This window comes from Besnoitia besnoiti, chromosome V, assembly GCF_002563875.1.
Source record: "Besnoitia besnoiti strain Bb-Ger1 chromosome V, whole genome shotgun sequence".
NCBI lineage: Eukaryota > Apicomplexa > Conoidasida > Eucoccidiorida > Sarcocystidae > Besnoitia > Besnoitia besnoiti.
The window spans coordinates 621,000-644,515 of NC_042360.1; the positions used below are offsets into that span (position 1 = coordinate 621,000).

General features: G+C 60.5%; 3 protein-coding genes across 3 annotated transcripts; 2 read left to right on the forward strand and 1 right to left on the reverse strand.

Moving 5' to 3' along the window:
• Window positions 1-1,231: 1,231 nt before the first annotated feature.
• Window positions 1,232-8,077, forward strand: BESB_059130 (uncharacterized protein; the record flags this gene model as incomplete). The annotated part of the gene is made up of 5 exons (XM_029364327.1): window positions 1,232-2,485; window positions 2,746-2,816; window positions 3,227-3,512; window positions 3,543-3,656; window positions 3,992-8,077. The coding sequence occupies 5 exons, from the start codon at window positions 1,232-1,234 to the stop codon at window positions 8,075-8,077; spliced, it is 5,811 nt and encodes a 1,936-aa protein (XP_029219035.1).
• A 2,090-nt stretch (window positions 8,078-10,167) lies between these two features.
• On the forward strand, window positions 10,168-11,652 carry BESB_059140 (rhoptry kinase family protein ROP11 (incomplete catalytic triad); the record flags this gene model as incomplete). The annotated part of the gene is made up of 1 exon (XM_029364328.1): window positions 10,168-11,652. The coding sequence occupies one exon, from the start codon at window positions 10,168-10,170 to the stop codon at window positions 11,650-11,652; it is 1,485 nt and encodes a 494-aa protein (XP_029219036.1).
• A 1,451-nt stretch (window positions 11,653-13,103) lies between these two features.
• Window positions 13,104-20,792, reverse strand: BESB_059150 (EF hand domain-containing protein; the record flags this gene model as incomplete). The annotated part of the gene is made up of 13 exons (XM_029364329.1): window positions 13,104-13,174; window positions 13,553-13,697; window positions 14,089-14,324; window positions 14,716-14,803; window positions 15,443-15,811; window positions 16,265-16,429; window positions 16,638-16,772; window positions 17,113-17,190; window positions 17,362-17,434; window positions 17,786-17,970; window positions 18,224-18,436; window positions 18,832-19,647; window positions 19,833-20,792. 13 exons carry the CDS (start codon window positions 20,790-20,792, stop codon window positions 13,104-13,106), a joined length of 3,534 nt encoding a protein of 1,177 aa, XP_029219037.1.
• Between the last annotated feature and the right edge of the window lie 2,724 nt (window positions 20,793-23,516).

Below are 23,516 nucleotides of genomic sequence, written 5' to 3' on the forward strand. Positions count from 1 at the left end.
AAAGCATGGCCGCAGAGAAAGCCGTGGCGCTTCATGAGCAGGAAGGCGAACAAAGCGAGCTGCGGCGAACACGCATTCTACACCTACGGGGGTTCGTAAAGTGCGACCTCCGCGACGCGGCTTGAGGCTCGATTCCTGGCGTCGCGAGGGGGGAGAGAGCTCGGCATCCCGAGTCTCGCCTTTTCTCCCTCCGCGTTCAAGCCTAGCTTTCTCTCCCCCCCTCTCCACGGAGTTCACGGCGCAGAAAAGAAGGGGGTGATGTACCGCTCAAACTCCTCTGCAAAAACTGTGCCATGCGCGACTGGATTTCCCGTGTGCTGTCTTGCGTCTTCGAAAGCGAGTCGAGCCGCGAATCCTCCGCGCCCCGCGAAAAGAAGGTCTGCTGTGGCGGGCGATACTCGCGGCGGTCGTCTGCGCGATGTACGTACTCTGGATGGTGCTGGATGTGCGCGTTGAGTCTTTGCGCAAAGTCAAGTTGGCAAGGAAACGGGCAAGAAAGTCCTCGCCGAATGCTGTATTTTCGTTACAAACGCAATTTTGCGTGTCTTTGCTGCGAGGCAGGGAAGCAACAGCGAGCGCAGACCTCAGTGACTCAAGCTGGTTCCGTGAAAGTGACCGTCTGCCCGCCGCCGTTCGCTCGCCTGTCGTATCCTTGTCATTTGCCTCCTTAGCCACTGTCGCCTGTCCTTCAAATGTTTTGTCTTCTCTTCTCGGGAGCACAAGCCCTTGTGAAGCTTGCGTTTCTCTGCACTCTGTCGCTCGTTGTTTTCATACGCACCTCGGCAGCGATGAACGCTGCGCATCAACTGCCCTGCAGCCGGCGGGGTGTCTCGACAGCCGACGTTAAGGAGGCAAGAGGATGTTGAAGAGTTTGTCCATTCCCTTGTCTCTTACTGCTCCTTTTTGTAACTCTCATGGTTTCACCCCCTTTATCTGCCGTTTGTGTCCCATGTTTGCGACTCCATGCGCACGGAGACTCCGCGCGGCTTCCTCTGTGTCTTTGTCACCCGCGGCGGCCTAGTTTGAGCGTACCACAGGGACATCCCCTACCGCCCAAGAAAGTTGTTTCTCTCTACCTCGTTCTCTCTTTTGCCGGTGGGCTTTGGCTTCCGGGGGATCGAAGTTGACCACTCTCGTCTCTCGCCTCTTTTTCGCCTCAGATTCTCTCTAGATCACCTCTCTCTCTCTCCCTCTCCGCTGTCGAACTCGTCATCGTTTCATCTCCCTTTGCATGGCTCCTCTCCTTTTCCGCGTCGCCCAGCCGCGGGAGAAGAGAGCAGCTATGGAAGAAGAGAGAGAGACAGTCTCCTCGTCCTTTCCCGGGGCGGGGAAGGCAGCGGAAGGGGTAGGCGGCATGACGCCAATGTGTGAGGCAGCCTTCCGAGACACTGCCCAGGCAAGCGGAAGATTCGCAGCCTGCAGCGACCCTTCTTTGTCGCCTGCGTTGGCGAGTGGGGCCTCGTCTGCTGCTGAGCGACGAATCCTCGATGGAGACCGCGACGAAGGCAGCGCGGGCGGGTTCGCAGGCCTGGGAGAGCACGCAGCGCCCGGCAGGGGGGAGGTGAGTCTCAACGGAATGTCTCTTGTCTCGCAGCCACTTGTCTCAGAGACTCTCGGCGGACGAAGCGGTGACGGCGCCCGTGTGTTGTCGCCACCCGCGGGGCAGAGCGACATTTATCAGGCCTGTGTGACCTCGTCTCAATCGCACACGGCTCCTGACAGTCCGTCGTCTCTTCCCTCTGCGTTGTCCCTCCCATATGCGTCTGTTTTGCCTTCCGAGGGGCTCTCTTCAGCTTCATCCTCCTCTCCACTTCATTCGTTTCTTACCTCGTGTTGTCTGGCTTCTTCTCTACCTGGTTCTTCGTCGTCGTGCGCGCCGTCTGCGTTCGAGTCGGTCGTCGAGCTCCTTCCCCAGGTGTACATACAGCAGCTGGAGCGGCAGCTCGGCGATCGCCGGGAGGCTGCATCTGCAGCCTCGGATTCGTCCTGCGGCAAAACAGCGTCGGAGGACTCGCTGTCGCACGTCCTTGCTTCCTCCGCCTCCTCTGTCAGCGGAAACTCGCGGACGTCATATGCGAAAGACGGCCCGCGCCCTGAATCTGGGGATGGCCGCGCCGGGGAGCACAGGTTGGCTGGGGTGTACGTACAGCTGGAGAAGCTGCGCGAGCGAAAGGCGCGCGATCCGCAGGACGATGACCGCGAGGCGGACCCCGACGGGCGTTTGACTTCGGTGGCTGAGGAAACGATCAAGAAGATGGAGACTGAGGCCATGAAGGCAGCGCTGGAGGGGCGGAGAGAAGACGAGGCGGAGCTGCGCGAGCAGCTGCAGACACAGAGAGAAAGGGGCTTGGCGAGGAGGAAAAGACGGAGTGAAAAGGCGCACGACGAAGGCGTCCAGTGGGAACTCGAAAACGTTCTCGCGACCGGCTTCCAAGTCAGCCAGGTTGTCTCGCGCATCAACGAACTAGAAGGGCTGCAGGCGAAGGTAAGGTCCCCGGGAGTCTTCAGGGAGTCTCCGCGGCTGACAAAGGCAGGCGATGAGAAGAAGGAAACGCATGCGAGAGGCAAATGCAGGCAAAACAAAGGGTGCAAAGGACGCGGGGGGAGGGGCGGGGGGCGGAGGCCATGTACCCGGGGCGCAGGAGGCGCTGTCCTCCGCTTTCTGTTGTCGCGCCCGCGCGGCGGATTCCTTTTGGCAGCAGGGCATATATCTTTGATACAAGGTCTTTTGTTTCTTGCTTTCAGCTGGAAGCAGAGACGATGGTCTGCGTGAGAAGGCGGCAAGACGAGTTAGTTTCGAATAGCCGAGCCGTGAGGTGAGTTCTCCGCTTCCCTCTCTGTGTGTGTGCTGTTGAGCGTCGGTCTTTGTTTCGTGTGTGATTTGCCCCTTTTGCTGGATGATGCGCGGCTTCTGTTTCCGCGTTTGTCTCGGCGCCCTTCTTGTGGCTGCGTTGCGCTGGGATGACGCCTCAGCTGACTCTCGCTCGAGCGAAGTCGCGGCCTGTGAATACTAGTGGGGCGCTGATTTCCAGTCTCGGCGGGGAGACCGGGCTGTCTGCGCCTGGGCGAAGGCTCACCGCCTGCGGACTCCGTCGTTCTCACCTGTGCCAAAAGGTCTCACGCAGAGGCCTGGGACGGGCTCGCAGAGGAGGGTCGGGGACTTGCTAGAACCTTCTCATGGAGTACTTTCGCTCGGTGCCTCGCGCCTCTGCTTTCTTGTTTGCAGAGAGCTGGAGGAGCACGTGGCGGCGCTGCAGAGCGAGGCGGCGGAGACTCGCGAGCTGCTTCGCGGGTACAGACAGCGGCTGCTGGTGCCGTCGCTGCGCGTGGTGCAGCAGCAAAAGAAGCAGGAGGAGCAGCAGGAGCGGCTTCGGCTGCTGCTGCAGATTCAAAAGGTCGCGGCACTCAACATGGCCCTTGAGGAGTGCAGGGCGCAGCGACTCCTGCCTCTCTCCGCATCGCTGCTGATGGAGGCGCTCTCGCTCCCGGTTGTCGCCAGCGGCGGAAACCTCGCGGAAAAGAAGTATGCGCAGGAGCCGCAGGCGAAGGAGGAGACGCAGGGCGCGGCGGACGCGCAGGGGAGGAGGCGACGCGAGCAACTAGAAAGCGATCAAGACGACCTGGTCATCCACTGCGTGCGCGAGGCCAAAAAGAAGGTGAGGAAGATCGGTATGAAACGGAGGGGGAGGCCGAGCGGATGCAGCCGGCCATGCGTTTCTGGGAGAGGGTAGCTCCCGGCTGCTACTTTTTCAATCCTACAACCCTTTCCGTGGGGACGGGATGTCTTCTCTTTTGTCGGGGTGACTTTTCTGCGTGTCGACTTCGTTTCGGCGCATCTCCGAAGGGGGCAGTGACCGCTCGAGGGAGGAAGTTTCTGGGAGAGCTGTTGCAGCTCAGGCCCGCTTGGTTCGCTTGGAGAGCCACGCTGGTATCGGTTTCATCACTTCCATCGTCTGCGGGTGTTGTGGCGCTCCGGTGTTCTGGTTCTCAGCTTCTCGAGTCGCTGGCGTCGCTTCGGGCCTCCATCGATGGGGCGCTCGAGCTCGCTTCACAGTCGCTGCCTCCGGCAATGCCTGCGAGCGCGGCGCCGGCGCTGTCCTCTCCGCTGGGCTTCGCGTCGTCGTCGGCGTGTCCATGGGCGCAGTACCGCAGCGCGCTCGCGGCGGCCTCGCTGCTTCCGCCCTCCATGTCTGTTGGGGAGATGCTCGCGAGTCACCTCGTTTCGTCCGCGGAGAAGGTCTCCCGACAGATCCTCCTCGCCTTCCTCCCTGCGTCGCTCTTCTCGTCACTGCGGGGAGACCGCGCACCCCCGGAGGGCCGCGAGAGCCGCCAGCGGACTGTGCATCGCCGGGAGGCGTCGCTGATTCTGCGGGAGCGGGCCTTCTTCTCTTCCTCCGGCTCCGAAGATCGCGACTCGCCAGCGGCGACGCCGCGCAGGGACGCCGCCCGCGAGCCGGAGCTCGTCTCCCTCGCGCGCCTAGCCAAGCGCGTGAAGCCGCAGGACAGCCTCAGCTGCCTGGTGAAAATCCTCGAGGCGCACATGGACCTGCTTCTCGGTCTTTCCGCCCTGATGGAGTGGCATCAGCGGCAGATCGCAGACCAGGTGCAGTTCATCCACGCGCGCCAGAAACGGACAGAAAACGGCTGCGGCGTAGCGCCGTCCTCCACCGCCTCCATCACCTCGCCGAGCTCCCGCTTCTCCTCGACAGCCCCCGAAACCTCCGAGGCGCCTGCGGGCGTGTCTCCGGCGCCCGCAGGGCCCCCTGCCGCTCAGGACGGAGGGCGCGAGCAGATGCGTTCGACGCTGGACGTGGCGGCGGACGTCGCGTGTCGAGCGCGCGACCCGGAAAGCGAGGCATCTCTCGCGGCGTCGCTTCACTTCGTGTCGCTGCTGTTCCACGTGTATTACACGCTGCGGGCGCGCCGGCGGCAGATTTGGGGTGCGTTGCAGCGGCAGTTCGTGGAGGCGCTGGCGCATGTGCCGGTGGCGAGTCTCCACTTTTGCCCCGACGTCGGCGACATCGTCTCGCTCATCCACGGCGTGTACGCTTACCTGATTGGTGGCTGTCGGCTCTGCTGCGTGCGCGACGCGGGGCAGGAAGAGGCCCTGGACGCCCTCGCTCAGACTGTAGTCGACGTCTTGGCGCGCGCGCCGAAAAACGCCCGCGTCTCGTCTCACCTCCGGGCTTGGGTGGAGGCCCGCGGCGGCGGGGTGGACTCGCGGCAGGGCAGGAGCCCTGAGGACGAGGCCGCGGAGGGGTCGCTTCTGCCCTCGCGCAGCGTCGTCGTGGAGGAGCTCCACCGGCAGCTGGCGAGACTCCTGGACGCGCTTCAGCGCGAGCAACTCCGCTCGCTGCTGCATCTGCTTGAAGAGGAAACCTGGCAGAGACTGCCCGTGCCCAGTACGTTTGCCCTGTTCCACTTCGGCCTCCACGCCCCGCCGGCGCCGCCCCTCGAGGTGTACGGCCATCCGCGCGCCGCCCTCTTTCGACACGCGCAGCGGGCGCTCTCCTGGCGCCTCTGGGGCGGCAGAAAGGAGGATCTCGGCGGCGCGGCGTCCGCTGCCGCCGCTGGCGCGTCTGGGTGCGACAGCGAAAGCCTGCCGCCGTTCTTCCTGCAGCCCTTCCCGCCCGCGCTGCCACCCTTCCCGTACGCGCTGCAGGAGACGCCGGGCGACGCCAGCAGAGACGCCTTGGGCGGTCGGAAGGCCCCTGCACTACCCGAGGGGGGCGGCGGCCCTTCGGCGGGGCGAGGCGGGGCCTCGCGCGACCCCTTGTCCGCGCTGCTGCCAAAGCAAAACTGTTTCCGCGGGTGGGCGGTCGGCGCGCCGCTTCCTGGAGCGCCCAGCTGTCTGTACACCGACGAGCTGCCCGCGTCTTCTCCGGCGTCGCCAGGGCATGTTGCGGTCGACAACGGTGGCCGCTCGCAGAGCCCGGTGGTCAGCCTCAGCTCGAAGCTCGCGGCCAAGGAGCTCTCGCGTTTTTTTAGGCTCTCCGCGTCGTTTCCGCTCATGACGTTTCCCTCGGTCTGTGCAGCCGTCAACCAAGCCGCCTTCTACGTGACCCTTGCCGCTGGCGTCGCACTGCCCGCGCCGACGTTCGCGTCGCTGCTCACCACAGCTTCGCCGGCGTCGCTCCTCGCGGCGGGGGCGGAGCCTTCCGCGGGGCGAGACGCGGCAGGCGACATGCAGACGCGCCGCAAGCTGCTGGACGCTGCGGACGCGGCGCTGCTGCAGGCGCGTTCTCCTTACCTCGGGGGTCTTCTCGTCGCGCAGGAGGCGCGTGTGCAGTTCCTGTTTGACGAGGACGCGCAAAGCAGGGCCGCGAAGGCTCTGCGCGCGTCGTCGCCGCACGCGGTGTTGATCCAGCGCAGCGCCTCGCTGGGCGTCTTTGCGAGTGCCGGCTTCGCCGCGGCGGGCGTGGACGACGAGCGGGCAAAGGCCGGACTGGAGGCCGCGCACGACGCCGTCTTCGGGGCCTCGGGCTCTGCGGCGTCGCCGGCTGTCCAGCTCTCGCGCATCCTCAAGCCGATGCCCAAGCAGACGAGCCCCGGAGCCCTCTGGGGGGCGGCAGAGCGCGCGACGGCCGTCGACTCCGCAGCGGATTTGACCGAGGATCTCGCGCGCCAGTTCGACTGTGCCCTCGGCTCTGCGTCTGCCGCGGGCTGGCTCGCCTCGCGGCTGACTGCGGCCGAGCAGGCACACGTGCGCGGGGCCCTGCGCCGCCTGCAGCGCGCCGCCGCGGAGCTGCGGGCGGCTGCCTTTCTCACGCTCGCGGGTCATCTCTGCGACAGCGCGGCCTTCATCTGCGCGCTTCTCCGCGCGGCTGCCGCGGACTTCCCCTCCCGCGAGGCCTCAGACAGGGGTCCCGCCTCCGCGCCCGTCTCCTCGTCGCCGGGCGCGCTCGCGGCGTCTGCCGCGCAGCCGGCGGCCTGCAGCGTCTCGCGCGCGCTCGAGAGTCAGCGCGGGCTGCTGCGAGACTTGACGCGGCGGCTGCGGTGTGCGGCTGGCGGGGCGATCAGCGCCCAGTCGCAGCGCGACATCTGGCGGGCCGTCGAAGCCCGCAGCATCCTCGACTGCGTAGAGGTCCTCAGCGCGGCGCCGCTGCCTCCGGCGCCCGCGGTCAACGGACTCTCCCCCGGCGCGCTCCTGTCGCTCGCGGACGCGCTTCGCGCGTTCCTGAAGGATGTGCGCGCGATGGCCCCAGATGAGGAGGCCGCCGCGCGCGAGGCCAGCGGCGGCGGCGTGCCGCCCCTCGCGGGCGGGGCCTTATCGAGCCCGGTCGGCGGACCCAGAGGGGCGGGACGCGGGAGACCGGAGGGGCGGGGGGACGCGAGGGGGGGTCTCTGCGCGCCGGTGGACGCGCCTTGCAGCTTCAGCGGCATCGACCTCGCGTTCCTGGACGGGTTCACCGAGGCGATTGCGATGAGCGCGGAAGACGTTTTGCACTGGTGTCGCTACCAGCAGAAACGAACCGTGGAAGTGTCTCCGCGTGTGCTGAGGGAGGAGACAGGGGCCGCAGCCGCGACGGGCGGGGACAGAAGGGCCGGGGGAGGGGGGAGAGACGCCGCATACAGTTTGCGAGTCCTGAGCAACGCTCTTCTGCGGATGGAGGGCTTTGGCTATCTGCCGACTGGCAAAGCCGCGGAATTCGAGCGGAAACACCTCTCCCTGCTGGCGAAGCACGGGCAAAAACTCGCGCTGCAACAGTCGCCCACCGAGGCGCTCCCGGGCGGGGGCGTGGCGGGCGTGCGGCAGCCCCCGCCTGGGGCAGACGCCGAGCGACAAGCAGCGTGCCGCAGGGACGGGAGTCTCGACAGCGGGGCGAAATGTCTCGCAGGAGGGTCCTCCTTCGTGAGCCAAGCGAGCCATGTCCTCCACCAGGCTGTTCGCCTCCCGGGGGAGCGCCGAGGCGCCGCGGCCGCGCGACACAGCGCGTCAGACACGCCGCTAGGGCAGCTTGAGGCGCTCGACGCGGCGCGCAGCTTGTCTTCTCAAGAAGACTTGAATCGCTACCTGAAACAACTGGACCAGTACCGGCGCACGCGGGCGCACGCCCCCAAGTCGGGGGAAGTGTAAAGGGGCGCGTGGGAGGGAAGCAGGAACGCGTGTGCGCGAGTCAGCTAGGCAGCAGTGTCTGTCTCCTCATGGCTGGGGGTTGGTCTTGTGAAGAGCGTGAGGTCTGAGTCAACAGGTGCGAACGCATAGCTCGGGTGGCGGCTCGCCTCCTTCATGGGGGGGCGGCGTCTGCCGTCGTGCAAGGTGCTGTCCGCGGCGGGAGGTTTAGCGCCGCGAAGAGAGGGCAGAGAGGAGCTTTTTTGGCGTGTTTGGTGCGGGTGTGAGGGTTCAGACGCTGTCGTGCAACAGTCTGCGGAGACCTGGGGCGGCATCGCGTACAGAAGACATTTGTCATCGCGGACGTCTGCCGCAGACGCGGCTCGGAAGCAACACTGCCTCGACTACTCTGCTGACGCTAACACGCCGCAGACCTGTCGGTCGTCTAGTCTCGATGTTTAGGTCACTGAACATTTCGGACATCGCATTTCCTCAACGGCACTTCGCCGTGATATGATAAGAGACGCGCGCCGCCTCAGAGAAAGACGCGGGTGGTGTTCGATTGCAGTTTAGCCACCTCTCTGTCACGATATGGCTGTCCGGCACTGAGTCCGTCTTCAGCTGGAGGGAACACGCGAAAAACGGCCAGAGAATGTGCACCTCGCCCCAAGCCGTCTGATTCTTCACGCGCATAGTGGCATCTCTAATTTGCAGAGCCGTCAAATCCCGCATGGAGTTGAGAGCGGCGTCCTGGGCCTGGCCGCTGAAAGCGGCCTGCGTACGAGGCACGAGTGGACTCAGACGGGCGACACTGAAAGCGATTCTCACAGTTCTTTGCGCGAGTCTGAATAGGGTTTCGGGTCCTGATCTGGCAAAATCTGGCTGTTTGTAGGGACTGAGGGTATGGATCGCAACGCAAAAAGACATTCGTATCAGAAACTGCCACCAAGATAGCAAATTCGTTTGTATTTTCCCCAAATGTGGCCTTGCAGAGATCTGCGTCATCATTTCGACTGGCTAACTGGCAGCGGGACTCTTCCCGACTCCGTTCTGACAATGTTTAACTGCTTCCCGCTGCGTATGGTATCCTTCTTGGCATAACGTTGAAACCAAGGATATGCACCTAGCTATGATCTTTATGTTCTTAATGCCTGCTTTGTACGGAGGATGGCAGCTGGCATCGCCGATGTCGCAGCCTGTAGCACGCAGTCGACAACGGGCGTCAGTAACTCTCTTTGCCGAAGGCCCTCACGGAGTTAGCGGGAGCAAGACTGTCAGCCTTTCGAGTCGTTATCCTGTCCGGTGCTCCGGTAGTTCAGTCTTTTGTGTGGAGTTTTGGGAGTAGACCTCTTGGCGGGTGAGGGGGTTTCTCCGCAGGACTGACAGCGGCGTTTGCGGTGCGGCGTGGCAACATGATCCGAGCTCAAAGGCCATGCGTACGTTTCGCGCGTCGCGGCAAGACACAATCGTAACCTTTCCTGTGGTGCCGCATTCCATGTCAGGCTTTGCCTGACTCCGAAATCTATACACGAACCAGACACAGAGGCTCGGATCCGGTGTGGCGTCGAGAGCTCGAATTGCCGTCGCGGGGGCCGACGAAACAGAGTTCTTTACAGCCCGACGGGCGGAGCTCCCCCTCGTGTCTCTCCCAAGCCCTAGCGGCTTGGCCTGCTATGCAAGCGTTCGTTACGCCTCCGCGTCCCTGTAAGGAGGACTGCGCGCACAGTCGCCCTCTCCTGGCTGACTACGCGGTGATGGTCCCTGCAGACAACGGGAGTGAGGCCTGGCTAGTCGTGTCCCGTGTCGCCACCGCACAAGCTCCGGCCGCCAATTGACTCCCGACGTGCCTCGCTGTTTGGGCATTTCGGTCTCATTTTTCAAACGCAGATGTCCTTGCCCAACCTTGTAGATCTGCTCGGGCGCATTTCCAGTCTCTGTTTGAGGGCCCTGGGGCAGCTGAGTGAACCTGTGGCTTTGATCCCCTCGCGTTGGATGCTGGATGTTTCATGTGCTAATGCGACAGGACGGACGACAGGTGCAAGTTGGCTTTGTGGTACAGAGTTGTTCCGCCACGTCGGTGCCAGTTCGAGCAGGCTTCTGCGAGTTTTTTCAACATGGTGAAAAGCGAGAGCTGGCGCCTCGCGTTGGTGGCACTGTGTGGCGTCGTCGTGCAGGCGCAAGGCAGCACTGCCTACAGTGGCAAGAAGCGCCTCTCTAGCTTTGAGTTGCAACTGGAAGGCACACCGAGCGCGTCATTAAGGGGGCATGGAGCTTTTCAGAGCGCCGCTGCATTTGTTGGGCTTCGCGAATTGGCTGAAGGAGCTGCCGGAGCGGCGATGGCACTCCCCGCGGGCCCTGTAGATGTGCTTATGACGCGTGTAGACAATAGGGGGAAGCAGGGTGTACGCCGAATGGCTGCCGCTCTACCGCCAAGTGAAGTTAGTCTCCTCGTCTTCCCTCGTTTCAGAAGGTTACTTGATTCCATTATCCCGGAAGGGTCCCGGTTTGATGTCCAGGCTACGCACGTCCTTGGAAATCCTCTCCCTGATGTGTTCTTGTCATTCGTTCGGGAGGCGGTCATCGCTACAGGAACGCGCTCAGTTGTGACCCGGGCGTTGCCGGTGCCTCACACGACAAGGCCAGAACGTTCCCAGAGTGGGATCCGCAACCTTCATTCGCGTTTCTGGCGGTGGCTAACGGACAGACGCACCGTACGCGTGGCGCTGAAGTTCTTTGTGGTGCCTGTTCGCGGCAGGGTGGCGGCGCCCGCCACGGAACAGTCAATTGCGACGACGTTGGAGCAAGTACGTCAGCAGCAACTCCTGATTCCCGAGTTGCTGGCCCCTCGCGTGACCACCCACGAAGAAATCCGCTCGGTCTGGGGCTTCGCGGTTCCGACGATGATGGGGCGAATCCCTGGAATGGCGGAATATCTTACGGTAGATGACCACGGCAACGCGCTACTGAACTTTGTCATGCAACTACCTCTAGAGAGATGCGATCTGCATCATATTCAGCGCTCCGATCGTCGTGAAGGTGTGGACGGGTATGTAGTCAAACGCATCTTACAACTCGCCTCGAGCCTGGCGACGATAGGTGTTGTTCATATGGATCTACGTGACGAAAATATTCTTGTCGCGGAAGACGGGGAGCTTCTCCTGAGTGGCTTCCATAGAGCCGTGACTGTGGGAACCCGAGTGCAGTGTTCCAGCTTTTTGCGTGAGCCCTCCGTCGCGCCAGAGATTGCGTTCTGTGCGGTGAGCCTTCCAGGGGACACTATCGTCGCGAGCCGAGGGCAGGACGCGTGGTCAGTGGGAATGCTGCTGCTGCAGTGGCTCTGCGGAAACATTTTCTATCACCATTGGCTGGGTCACTTCGACTCGCTTCGCATATCTCAGCACCTCGCCGACTTGCACAGGCGCTTTCAATCCAGCGGCGATCAGCAGAGGGCACACCCGGTGCCCATCGACTGGCTACGCTGCAGAAAACCGCTTAGCGAACAAATGAAGTCCATCATTGAATCCCTCCTCGACCTCAATCCCAGAACGAGGGCCCGACCGCAGAGTCTGATCGCGGCTCATTTCTCTTCAAGCTCGTAGAAAACACTGCGAGCGTCCCGCGGGGGAAGACTGGGAGTTGATACACATCCGAAACGCTGCGAAAGTCGGCGCGCTAGAGGGTTGCTTTGAACTAGCATGACTTGTTTTTGCTTTGACGACGTTTATACAGAAAAAATTCGTCTACACTGGGGAGTTCAGGTGTCGTCGCCTACATTGTGGGAGGGTCTGCTGCGAGATGCCTTTGGCGCACGGCCGCTGCCCAGGCTCGCGGCGTGTGACCTCTTCCGGAGCGATGCTGCGCAGACGCTGCACGAGTGTTTTGGCTTTGTGGGGGCAGGCGAAACTGACCAGAAGCGGTCGCCGGATGGAGGCGAACAGAGGGCGTGTTGCTAGCATCTCCGAGATGTGTTTCTCTGTTTGGTCCTCTCCGGAGATGGAAACTGTTGTTTGTGGTCAGGGGAGTGACCGCCACTCTGACCGGCGGAAGTCGGGCTCTGTTCGCAGCTATGCGGCCGCGCCCACGCCACTTCGGCGTCGTCTAGGCATGTTGTCGTCTGCGTTCAGTTTGAGCTGCGCCTAACGCCGATGGCAAGCGCCGCCACGCGCTAGTGTACATGGACTCAAACAGTTCAACGGGTTCGATTCCGTGGTGAACGAAGGCCATGAACACGGCCGCTCGCCTTCAAATTCCGGTGCGCCAGGCAGTTCGTACGCAGCAGCGCGCCAGAATGTGCGTCGAACTGTAGTAGTCGAGTGCTTGGCAGTGGCGTTTTTCTTTTGACGCAGAATACCGACGCCTGCTGCGTCGACGGCGATCGCACAAACAAAACGCCGCCGCAACAGTGGGCTTCCTTACACTCGCACGAACCCTGGACTGCAGAAAAGACAGCGAAAAATACACATTCTGCGCCGCGTGTACGCGCGCTCACGAGGTCTCTTCGCTGTTCTTTTTTCAGCGAACCAAACGTTCACACAAACTCCTCGCGAGAGCGAAGCGGTAAACACACGCAACGCTGCGAATGCAGCCGAGGGGAAATACGCTCGGTGTGCGCGCGCACTCTGCACGCTTGCCCTCTCCTTTCGGTCTGTCTGCGTTGCCCGCCGCACTTTTTAACCGGCTGCTGCAGTTTTTTTCTGGCGTGAAACGCGAGACACTGGCTGGTCTATGCTCCCTCGACATGTGAAAAATATTTTCCAGCACGCTCGCGGCGTAGACGAAGCCTGGAGTCCCTTCGCCTCCTCGAACCCTATCCCGAAACGCATGTGTTTTCCCTGTTGTACGGGAAAACGCAGATCTGCTGCACTCTCTTTTGCCCGCTGATCGCCGCCCTCGCTGCTCCCCCCCACCTCGCCCGCCCCTCCGTGCCTCTCTCCCACGCCGGCGTCGCGTGGAGACATGTACAAAACGCAGATCTTTCCAGCGACCTCGAGACAATGGCGCACCGCAAACGAGTGACACGCAAGGTGGAAGACACCTTTCCTTGGCTGCATCAAAGTGAAACCGCGGCCGGGCCGCCTAGAAGGCTGGCTGACCGCGCACCGAAGGACGGCGTGTCCACGCCTGAAACGCAAAAAAAAAAAAATCCACGCATCCCACCCTCAGCTAACTGGAAACAGAGACAGCCACTCTCGGCCGCGAACCGCTGCATGTAGGAGTGCGCCTCGTCGCCCATCTGTCTACCTGTCTATCGGCATCTGCACAACAAACGACCAGGTTCGCATTCGTGGGTATCTGTAAAAAAGCTTCTAGTCTACCTGCTGCAGCGCCCGTGCACCACAGCTCAAAGAAAAGACGCGACAATGAATCGCAGAACGTCACCCTCGGCCCACCCCTACACTGTAGCTCCCTTGAGATGCTTCTCCCTCCAGCTAGATATGTATATATATATATATATATATGTCCTGTTGCACTCAACCTCCTGCGATGAGACGACAATACCTGAAAGGAGCCCTTCTTCGCCGGCTACGCTCTCGCCGTCGAACTCCTTCTTGCCTTCATCGTCCCGCCCTCGGCGCCTGTAGGCCGCCGTGCTGTCCGCACGCAAAAAATCTGCGCTAAAACTTCCGTTCTCGAGCGCGTGCGCCTACAGCGGTAAACGGCACTCCACACACACATACAAAAAGACCTCTCTCACGCACAAACACACTCCATATGCATGAATACAAATGCATATACATATATGTCTATTTCTGTATCTATTTACCTATTTGTCTAGATCTATCCATCTATCCACAGTTGGAGTGACATGCTAGTATGCATCCCGACACGCATATGTGTATTGATATCTGAGTGTATGTGCCTCTGTGGATCCTGTGAGTACATTCAGGCGAGACTCAACCCTCGACTAAGTCCCCGCTTGATTGTGTAAAGTCCCGTGGCAACATACTAGACTATCGGAGATAATGCACGAATAATCAGTCGTCGTATTTCGAGTTCTATTAACCAGGCGCACAGTCGCGCCACCCGCGTCTCACCTCTTGAGCCGATTTCTTCTTGGAGGTCTTGCTCCGGCGACTGGAGGACGAGCCCGTCCGCGCCTTGTCCTTGTCCTCTTTTTTCTCACTGCGGCCCTGCCCCAGGTCCTCGTTCCCCGCCCTGCCCTCTCTGAGACTTCGCGCGTCGTCGCGGGGAGGGAAGCCGCGGGAGTGGACTGCTCCGTCGCTCTCAGTCGACAACTCCGTGCGGCGGCGATCTTCCTCTGCGCCCGAGTCTGAAGCAGGGGCAGGCAGGCCGGAAGAAAGCGTGAGTCAGAGACGCAGAACAGCCTGTTTAATAACCCCTGCAAAGCGCAACTCTCCGCAGCTGCTCACAGATCTCTGCGACTCTCCCCCGCGTACGCGCCCCCGGCGACGCACTCCTCCCTATGAACCAGTTTTCATGTCTGCCGCGTTCCCATTGCTTCCATGTCACTCCGCGCTTCTCTCGGGATCGCATTTCGCCGCAGCAAAAACACCGCGATCTCCCTCCGGACTGCGGACCCGCGCGGGCGCCCCGAGCGGTCTCCGCGCCGGAGCTCCCCGCCCCAGTCTCCGTTTTTCGCTAATTTCCTAGCATGCAACTCGCGGCAAGCGCGTCCAGCGATCGCGCCTAAAGGCTCTTACCGAAACCTCTTCGCGAGAGGCGGCTCGACTCCCGGTGGTGCAGCGCCAAGTGACGTTCTCCGTGGCGCCGCTGCTCGACACCGTCGCTCTGAATACAAAAATAAGAAATACACACACACCAAAACGAAATACCTGCGCAAAAAAGCCGCAAACAAGAAGGACATATGTAGGCAGATATAGTGATATATCCGGACATAAAGAAATACATACATACACATACACAGGTGTATAAATATTTGTGTTGTCTGGAAGATGAACCCGCAACCCGCTTAGACGGACTCGTAGCTGGTGCCCCAAATTCCCTCAGAGAAAAGTACATCTTTAAATAGATGCATGCAGCCTTGTAGATCGCTATATAGCTAAAATGTGCACGAAGAACGTGATCTGGAGCGGCTGAAGAATTTGCATCCCGCAGGGAATTGAAACCTGCACTCGCGCCATGCTTTCGGTGCGCCAAAAGAACTAACGAGCTGCCGCCAGCAGCCCCGCCCCCACACCACGCGTGCTTATCTCCTGACCTACTACTGGACATTTACCTTTCTGTATTGTCTCTCCGTCTGTCTCACGTCTATCTATGTACTGCCCCTTAACCGACCCCCCTCTCTCCCTCTCTCTCCGCATTAATAGATTTATATAAACGACAAGGTGAGCCGTTGCGCAGTCAGAATGAAATCGATCCGCTACGCATCACGGGGCTCCGCGCCCGGCGCCGCTGCCCAGCGCCCACCGTTCTCGAGTAGTTTCGCTCGCCGTCAGACTTGACGCTCTCGATGCCCAGGAGCGCCTCGACGCCGCGCGTCTCGAGGTCTCGCGCGAACGCAGACTCGCTGAAGGCTCCGCCTCCCATCGCGGCGCGCGCGAGGCGCCCGCCCCCGCCGCGGTCGCCGCCGAGCTCGTAGGCCTCGCGCGTGGAGACAACGGCCGCGAAGCGCCGCCGCGCGTCCTCGGCGGAGACCGGAGACACCCGACTCCAGTGGCGACCCGTGGACCTCTCGTCAGAAAAGGCCTCGAGGCCGCGAGTGCCCAGCACCGCAGACGACGACGCGTGCGGGCGGGGCGGCAGCGATGAAAACAAAGTCCAGTGCGAAGGCGAAGACTGCACTCACACAAGCGACAATGAGGGGGGGGGGTGGGGGGGGGGGGGGGATGAAGACAGGGCTCCAAGGCGCGCATGCGCAGACGGAGTGCCCGCATCGACGGCCGCATGCACGGCGAAACCTCGCGCAGGCACTCGCGGGCTACCTCCTCCGCTGAGGCACACCACAGGCTTTCTCCTCAAGTAAAACATATACAAAAACGAATAATCACTAATAAAACGCAAAGCATCCTTCTCACGCGCTTGCTGGTCTCCGCAGGGCAGGACGCGACCAAGGAGCCGCCTCGCCGCGCCCCTTCTCCTGATTCCGAGCTCCATGCACAAATACATATACATATGCATGCATATATGTATACACACATATGTCCATATAGGTGTAAATGTGTAAATATATATAAATATGTGAATCCACAGATATTTTTGTATATAGATATCATTTTTTGACGACGATACCTCGACAGGCTGCCGCGAAGAGAGGACTTGCAAGTTGGCGCCCGAAGCTGTGGCGCCCGCTGGGACGCCCTTCGCATCGCGCCGCACCGTCGCGCGAGTCTCCACCGGCGCCGACCCGGGGAGGGCCGTCCGCGCGGAGGGGCGCTGGAGTCCAAATACCGTTTGCTGAACAGAAAGAAAAACGCGCGATATACATGCGTCCTTCTACCCCCCACGGCGCGCGAAGGGTGACTGTGGGGCGGGCAAGCACGCAAACCGCTTTGAGGGCTTAGCCCTGAAAGGAAAGAAAGTGAAGCAAGGTGAAGCAGGCAATGCACAGCCCACGGGAGATGGAGAGGATGCCGTAGAGGATCCTTGGAGAAGAGACACCTACCTGAGCGACTTGATTCAGATCCCCCAAAATCTTCTGTTTCTGTTGAAGAACCTGAAGCCGGTCGTCGCGCACAGCGGCGGCTTGGAGGCGCGTCGCGTCGATGGCCGCGAACTGAATCGACTTGTCTTGATCCGCCTGAGAAGGAAAAAACCATACGCCTGCAAATGCATCTGCATGCGTTCATGACCCATCCCTGCCTCTCACTCGCCTCTATACATATATATATATATATATATATATATATATATATATATATATATATATATATTTAGGGTTAGATATATATATATATATATATATGTATAAATATGATCACATGACCCACACACATTTACGCATCTGCGCTTATGTACGTTCAGGCGCATGCGCATGTGCGTGGTCTGCATGTCTATCGAGGGTTTTGGTTTGCGACGTCGCCCCTCTGCGGCGCTCGACGAGCGACTAGCAGGGCATTCCTTCGTTTTTTCTCGCGAACCTGTCGAATGCGCTCGTGGATGACGGCGTTTTGCGACTGCGCCTCGCTCTTCTCTCTTCGCATGCGGCTCAGTAGCGTCTGAAAATCGCAATCAGACAGCCACACGACGCGCTGTCTCTTCGATACCCAGCCAGAAAGGCTGACCCGAAACAGAGCAAGCTCTTCAATGAGCCAGGCAGCCTCTCAGCCTTCAGCCCTGGAATCCATCCGATGCATATCTGCGCATCAGTCTTCGCCGCACACGTTTACCTTGAGCTCCGCGATCTCGCGTTCCTCCTTCTGCAGTGCCTCGCGCTCGCTCTTCAGCTGCTCCTGTGCTTGCCTAGGGAGGAAAAAAAGCAGAAAGTTTGCGAGGCACCGTGAAAGCACGCAGACTGCCGCCCCTCCGCGTCCGCGCAGACGCCGCAGCAGATCTCTGGGGGGGGGGGGGGGTGGGGGGGGGGACACACTGGCCTTGAGGTGAGGATTAAGTGACGACACAGACACCGGCGCAATCGTACGCAGTCCATGCGCGACTCTCATCTATGAGAAAGCAACGCATGCATTACGTGTAGAGACGCGCATCTTCCATCATCCGCTCCCGCCCGATATTCGCAGAGACACACAGAGAAGAATACACGCCGATGACACAAGCAGCAGATATACGTATCGCGTCGTCTGTAGGTGAGCCTACAGCCGCGTCGCGTGCAGGTTTTGGGCCTGAATCTGCTGATGGCGGTGGGCCGCGAGGAGAGTTTGATTCGTTTGGTGCAGACTGTCGATGTCGCGCTGCATGTCGTCGACCTGTCCGCGAAGAAACAAGAGCTCCTCCATGTAGTGCGCGAGATCGCGCTCGATGCCCAGCCTCTCGAATTCAATCTTCAAAGAGTGCGTAAAAAAACAGCCGCACACACAAGCTGCCCGTTGCGCGCTGCATCCACACGGCCTTTCGAAGATACGCAGATTTCACGGATACGAGGATTGTAAGGAAGTCCACCCAATCTGGCGACCCGACGCGACGACGACGCTTCCCGTCGCCAGATCCTGGCGCACGTCCATTCCTCCACGCGGGAGCGCGCGAAAAATGGTACAGAACGCAGAGGTCTGATGCTTTTCCACGCTTTTCTCTCACCTTTCTTCTTTCTTCCTTGAGTTGCTCGAGCTTGATCTTCTCGTCTTCGAGCTGGAGCGCGAAGTCGCGTTTTCTGTCAATCTGTCGGGCGAGCTCCTTCTTCTCGGCGAGCAGCTCGGTCTCAAGCAACACGCGCAGCTCGCGTACCTCCTCGATCTCCTCGGCGTCGCCGTCGACCTCCGACCGCAGGATCTCTGACAGACGCTTGTCGGTCTGAGGCAGCGAGGCAGAAAATGAAGGCGGAAAAAGATCGAACGCAGCTGGCGGAGACGAAGATGCAGCAGGATCGCGAGATTCGAAAGCAGCACGCACAGAACAAGGCGAGACACAGGGATAAAAACGCGCAGCCGACTCACAACGGGGAACCAGCACTCGCGAGCGAGAAGTCGTTTCTCCTTCTTCTGCGCGGGCTAGGGCTCATTCGTGCAAATATCGCCGCGGGTCTCAACTTTTTTTCTCACATGTCATTTTCACGTCTTCTGTCCCGATCCGCGATTCCCTTCGCTTGACGCGTGCACCGTCTTCTTCCCTTCTGCACGCCTCGTCTCTCTTCTCTGCAAGCGGTGCGGCCTGGGCTTCTTTCTTTTCGGGTTTCCTTCAATGCTTACCTCCACGACGCTTTCGAGGAGGGCGAGCGTGCGCTCCTCCTCAGACTCTTCGCAGGGCCCGGGCGCCCCTGTGGCGGCGCGCTTCGCCGACACGCGTTCTCTTCTTCTCGCCAGCCACTTCTCTTCCAGCGAAGGGCCCTCGCCGCCGAACGGCCGCAGCGCGCCTGAGGCGTCTCTGTCGCCGCGGCCCGCCTCCTTTCCGTCGCGCCTCGCGGACGCCTTCGCGTCGCCTTCGTCATCGTCTGCGCTGCGACGGCCTCCCCCGCCCTGCCGCGCCGGACTGCGCTTCGGACCGCGCCGCTCGGTCTCGCCTTTCTTCTTCGCCTTAGCGGCGCTCACGCGATCCCCGAAGGAAAGCGGCGCGTCCTCCTCTTCGCCCTGGTCGCCCTCTTTGGCGCCGAACCCGCGCGCGCTGCGCTCCTCCCTATCCTCGTCGTCTCCGCTGTCCTTTGCGCGGCTTCTCGAGCTCCGCCGCGAGCTCGCCGAGGACTTTTTCTTCTCCTTCTTCTCCAGAGGCGCCTCGTCTTCATCGGGAAGCGGAAACGCGTTCGCCGGCCCCAGCGGGTCGCTGTCCTTCTCGAAGCTCGTCTGCGCGTCGAAGCCGAAGGAGCCCCAGCCGGCGTCGCCGGCGCCGGTCCCCTCCAGCGGGCTCGGGCTCGGGCTCGGGCTCGCCGCCGCGCGCTCGCGGCTCGGAGAGAGGCCGGGGCCTCCAACCGCAGGCGGCGCGGGGCCAGGGCCGCTGGAGAGCGTCCCCCCCGAGGAGCTGAGGAAGCCGGTGACGTCGCCGAGAAGGAGGGCGCCGGAGGCCTGGAAGGCCTGCACGGAGCGGAGGAGCTCGGGGGCAGGGCCGCAGGGACAGCGAGCCCTGCTTTCTTTCGTTTGGCGATGAGCGTCATGGCGATGAGGAACTCCTGGCTAGTCAGGCGCCCGTCATGATCGAGGTCAGCGAGCGCCCAGATCGCCGCGAGCTCCGAGTCAGGCAGGAGCGACGCGGTGAACACCGTGCGCGCCTCCTCGCCTTCGATGAAGCTGTCCTGATTCGTGTCTGTGTCGGCGAAGACCTGCGCGTATCTATGCAGCTCTTCCGGCGTCGCGGCGTAGAGCCCAGCGGTCCCCCCGTCGCCGCTCGTTGGGCTCGAGAACGCGCCCGCGAGCGCGGCGCTCTGAGCGAGATCGAAGAGGGACGAGGGCAGGCCGCCCGCGCTGGGGTCTTCGGCCCCGCTCGACGCTGCGGCGGCGAAAGAGGCCTTCGCGAACTGAGGCAGAGCCGCGGGCTCGAGGGCAATGGCCTCCGCGGAGACCGGAAAGCCGTTCTGCGCGTGCGCGACGAGGCGGCAGGCGCAGGCGAAGCTCTCGACGTCGAGGTTTCCGGCGTTCTTGACGTCGGCGAGGCGCCAGACCTCGTGGAGCAGACTCCGGTCCAGTCCCGAGCTCTCGAGGAAGGCCGCGGCGGCGGGGCCCTCGAGCACGGAGGCAGCCGAGTCCGGGCTCAGGCCGCCGGCTGCCCGCCAGAACTGCATGTACGCGTCAACCTCCTGCGGCGAGAGCGTGAGGCGCTGGAGCGGCGCCGCCGCCGCAGAGGGCGAGGCGGCGGACGGAAACGGCGGGAGCCCAGCCAGCGCGGCGTCTGCCGCCGCGGAGGCTGCCGAAGAGAAGCACGCCGGCGACAGCCCCGCCGCGGAGCTCATCAGCTCGGCCGCGCCCCCAAGCCCCGGTCCAGCGGCCAGCGAAGAAGGGAGGAAGGAGGAAGAGAGCTCTGGCGCGCCGCCCCCAGACGCGTAGACAGGCGAGGAGGCAGCAAGGTCTACCGTCGTCGTCGAGGCCGAGGGAAAGGGCTGGGAAGACGCGTCGAGCAGCGACGGCGCAGAGAACGAGGCAGATGGAAACGCGAGATCCGGCGCTGACGAGGCAAAGTCGAACCCCACCGAAGGGAACGGCGGCGACTGAAACGAGCCCGCCATCCTGGAAAAGGCAGGCGACGAAAGAGCAGAGCGGCGAACAAGGGAAGCAGCACACACAGAACAAACACACGCTCTCGAAGAACCCGACGACAAACCCCGTAACTCTGGTCCTTGAACGAAAACTGAGCATGAACTAAATCTCTCTGCACGCACATAGTTTTCACCTAGGCCACTGACAGAAACGAAGGAGCGTCTATACGCACATGGATTCCTGATAAAGTACTCCGCAAGCGGTAGACAGAAACGCGGTCCTATCGAGCTGCGAGCCCTTGCAGTCTTCAAGAAACTGAATTCCTCAGTTGAGCAGACGCAAAGATCAACGGGCGTTTGCGGCCCGAGCTCTGAGATCCCGAGCAAGCAGAGGCTGAGAAAGACCGCCGTTCACGGAAGGCAAAGCCTGTTCAAAGAGCTAAGCAGTGCTGCACTGGAGGTGGAAGGGAAAAGAGAATGTCCCTTTGCTCATCGCACGTGCGATGCAGCGGCAGGAAACGCCCCAGCACGGTGGCGGCCTCCTTCCATTCTGGAGGCAGGCGAAGCAACATGTCAAACAAGCGAACACAGAAGCAAGGCAGGCGGAGTGAAAGGTGACGAGAAAGCAACACAGAGCCGCGAAAACAGACGAGGCGCCGGATTCGGCGAGCGCAGACGCGCGAAGTCGACAGAGTCGCCGCGCGGCTGTGACGACGAGCTGGGAGAGGACGACTAGAATTTGTCGCATTCAAATGTGGGCAGAGAGAGGGAGCCGCGCGCTGGAACGAAAACAAATGTTGTACGAGGGAAACGGAAGAAAGCTCCCGGCTAGGCAACAGAGAAAGCGCGTGCAGAGAGAAGGTTTAAACGAGCGAGGCGACGAGGCCGGCGGAGAGGAGACAAATTCTTCTTCTTGGAAAGTGCACGGAAGAGAAAGCGCAGTATTCCTGAGAAGGAAAGGAGATCAAAGTCACGCAAGGAAAAAAGCGCCCGGCATCGGGCCTGCTTTACGCGTTTTTTGACATTCAGCAAGGACGAAGCAGCGGACAGAGAAAGGGCACACCTTGCCCCGTAAATTGTGTTTTCCGACGTCTGCAGTAGAAAAATAATCAAACAATTAAAGGAAAATCGTCTGCCAGCTGAGTACCGTCCATGCGCGCTCCCTCGTTTCTTCGCTGCTCGCGATGCAGGCGCAGCGCGGACGGCGGGTTTTTGTCTGTCGTGCTGGACATGTACGCGCATTCAGGCTAAAAGGACGCAGGCTTCAGAAGGAAAACCACGAAAAAAAACACCATCCACGGAGTCCTCTCGTTGCTTAGCATGCTTATTTGCCTCTGCTCGCTTTTATCTCGCAGGGCGACTTGGCTTTCGGACGAAAAATGCAAGAAAGCCATCGAAAGTGGCAGCCGCGGCATCGACACCGCCCGACCCGCGACACCGCTACGAGCCCTTCAGGCGTAATCCTGCAAATCGATGTAGAAGATGCACTGCGCCAAAGTGAGGCTGATTAAGGCTCGCCACAGCATGCTCCTGCCTCGACGTACTCTGTGAAGAGATTCCGCCTCAAAGTGACCCAAATCTGGGATGAAAACGGCGCGGAGGTGGAGCTTTTGCCCGCGAAAGCCACGAAAAGCTGGCCGCGCCGCGTTCCGCCCGCGGACGCCACCGCGCAAAGTCACGCAGGCAAGAAATCGAGCCTGTGAGGCGTAAAAGAAGTCTTTGACAATTCAAAACAGTATCACATGATACATGCGCACAGCAGTGCCCATATGCCTCTCCTGTCTGTCTTGATATCACGAGTCCCTCCGGCGAACGTGGCTGAGCCGAAAGCTAGCAACGATAAGAAGGAGCGCCCTCGGTTAAATATGTATATATGTATGCATACCTGTGTGCTTTCCACAGTCCTATATGAATATAGATGAATAGTAAACATATTTATACCTGTGAAACAGTATACTCTCACAGAACTACTGGTGCAAACACATTCCTGAGAATATATGCGCAGGAACCGACGCTAATGCGCATAGGTATTCATGTAAGCACAAATACGATGTCGATACAGACATAAAAAAGCGGAACTCGGACCCTCATACACCTGTCTCTAAATAGTCTTTGAGGCTCTTTTTCCAATGAGTCAAAGACAACTTGATCGGGATTCTGCTGCATGGCTAGACGACCAGCCCCTACATATCGAAGCTGCAGGGGAAACGGAACTCTGTGCGCTACCAAGTCCTCGCATGCGGACTGGACGTCCCCTGCTTCTTACTTTACAACTAGTTTCTCTCCTTTTTCTTTCACGAGTAAAAGTCTCCTACCTTCCCAGGTGCTAATACATTGTTCAACCTCTACGAACTGAGCCTCTGTGAACTCAATAATTGCGAAAAGTGACACGACGTGCTGAATGCACAGCGTGATGAGCCTGTTCATCTCATTTTCTAGTCAAACGCTCCTTCGTTCCTGTTGGAGGCACATTTTCCTCTTCAAAAAAAGATGCATAATCCCAATGCAGAGTTCGACCTCCCTCTGCGGATCTCAAGCCGGGTTTGTCGGGTCTAATGGATCTCCGAAGACTCGCTCAACCATGCGAGTCACAGAGATATTCAGCACGAACGAGTCTTAAGACTACGTCAGACAGACGACTCCCTTGCATCCCCGCTACATATATATATATATATAAATATACGCACACGTATGAAGTTTGCCATGCACGTAAGACTTACCTATCTCCATATATATATATATATATATATACAT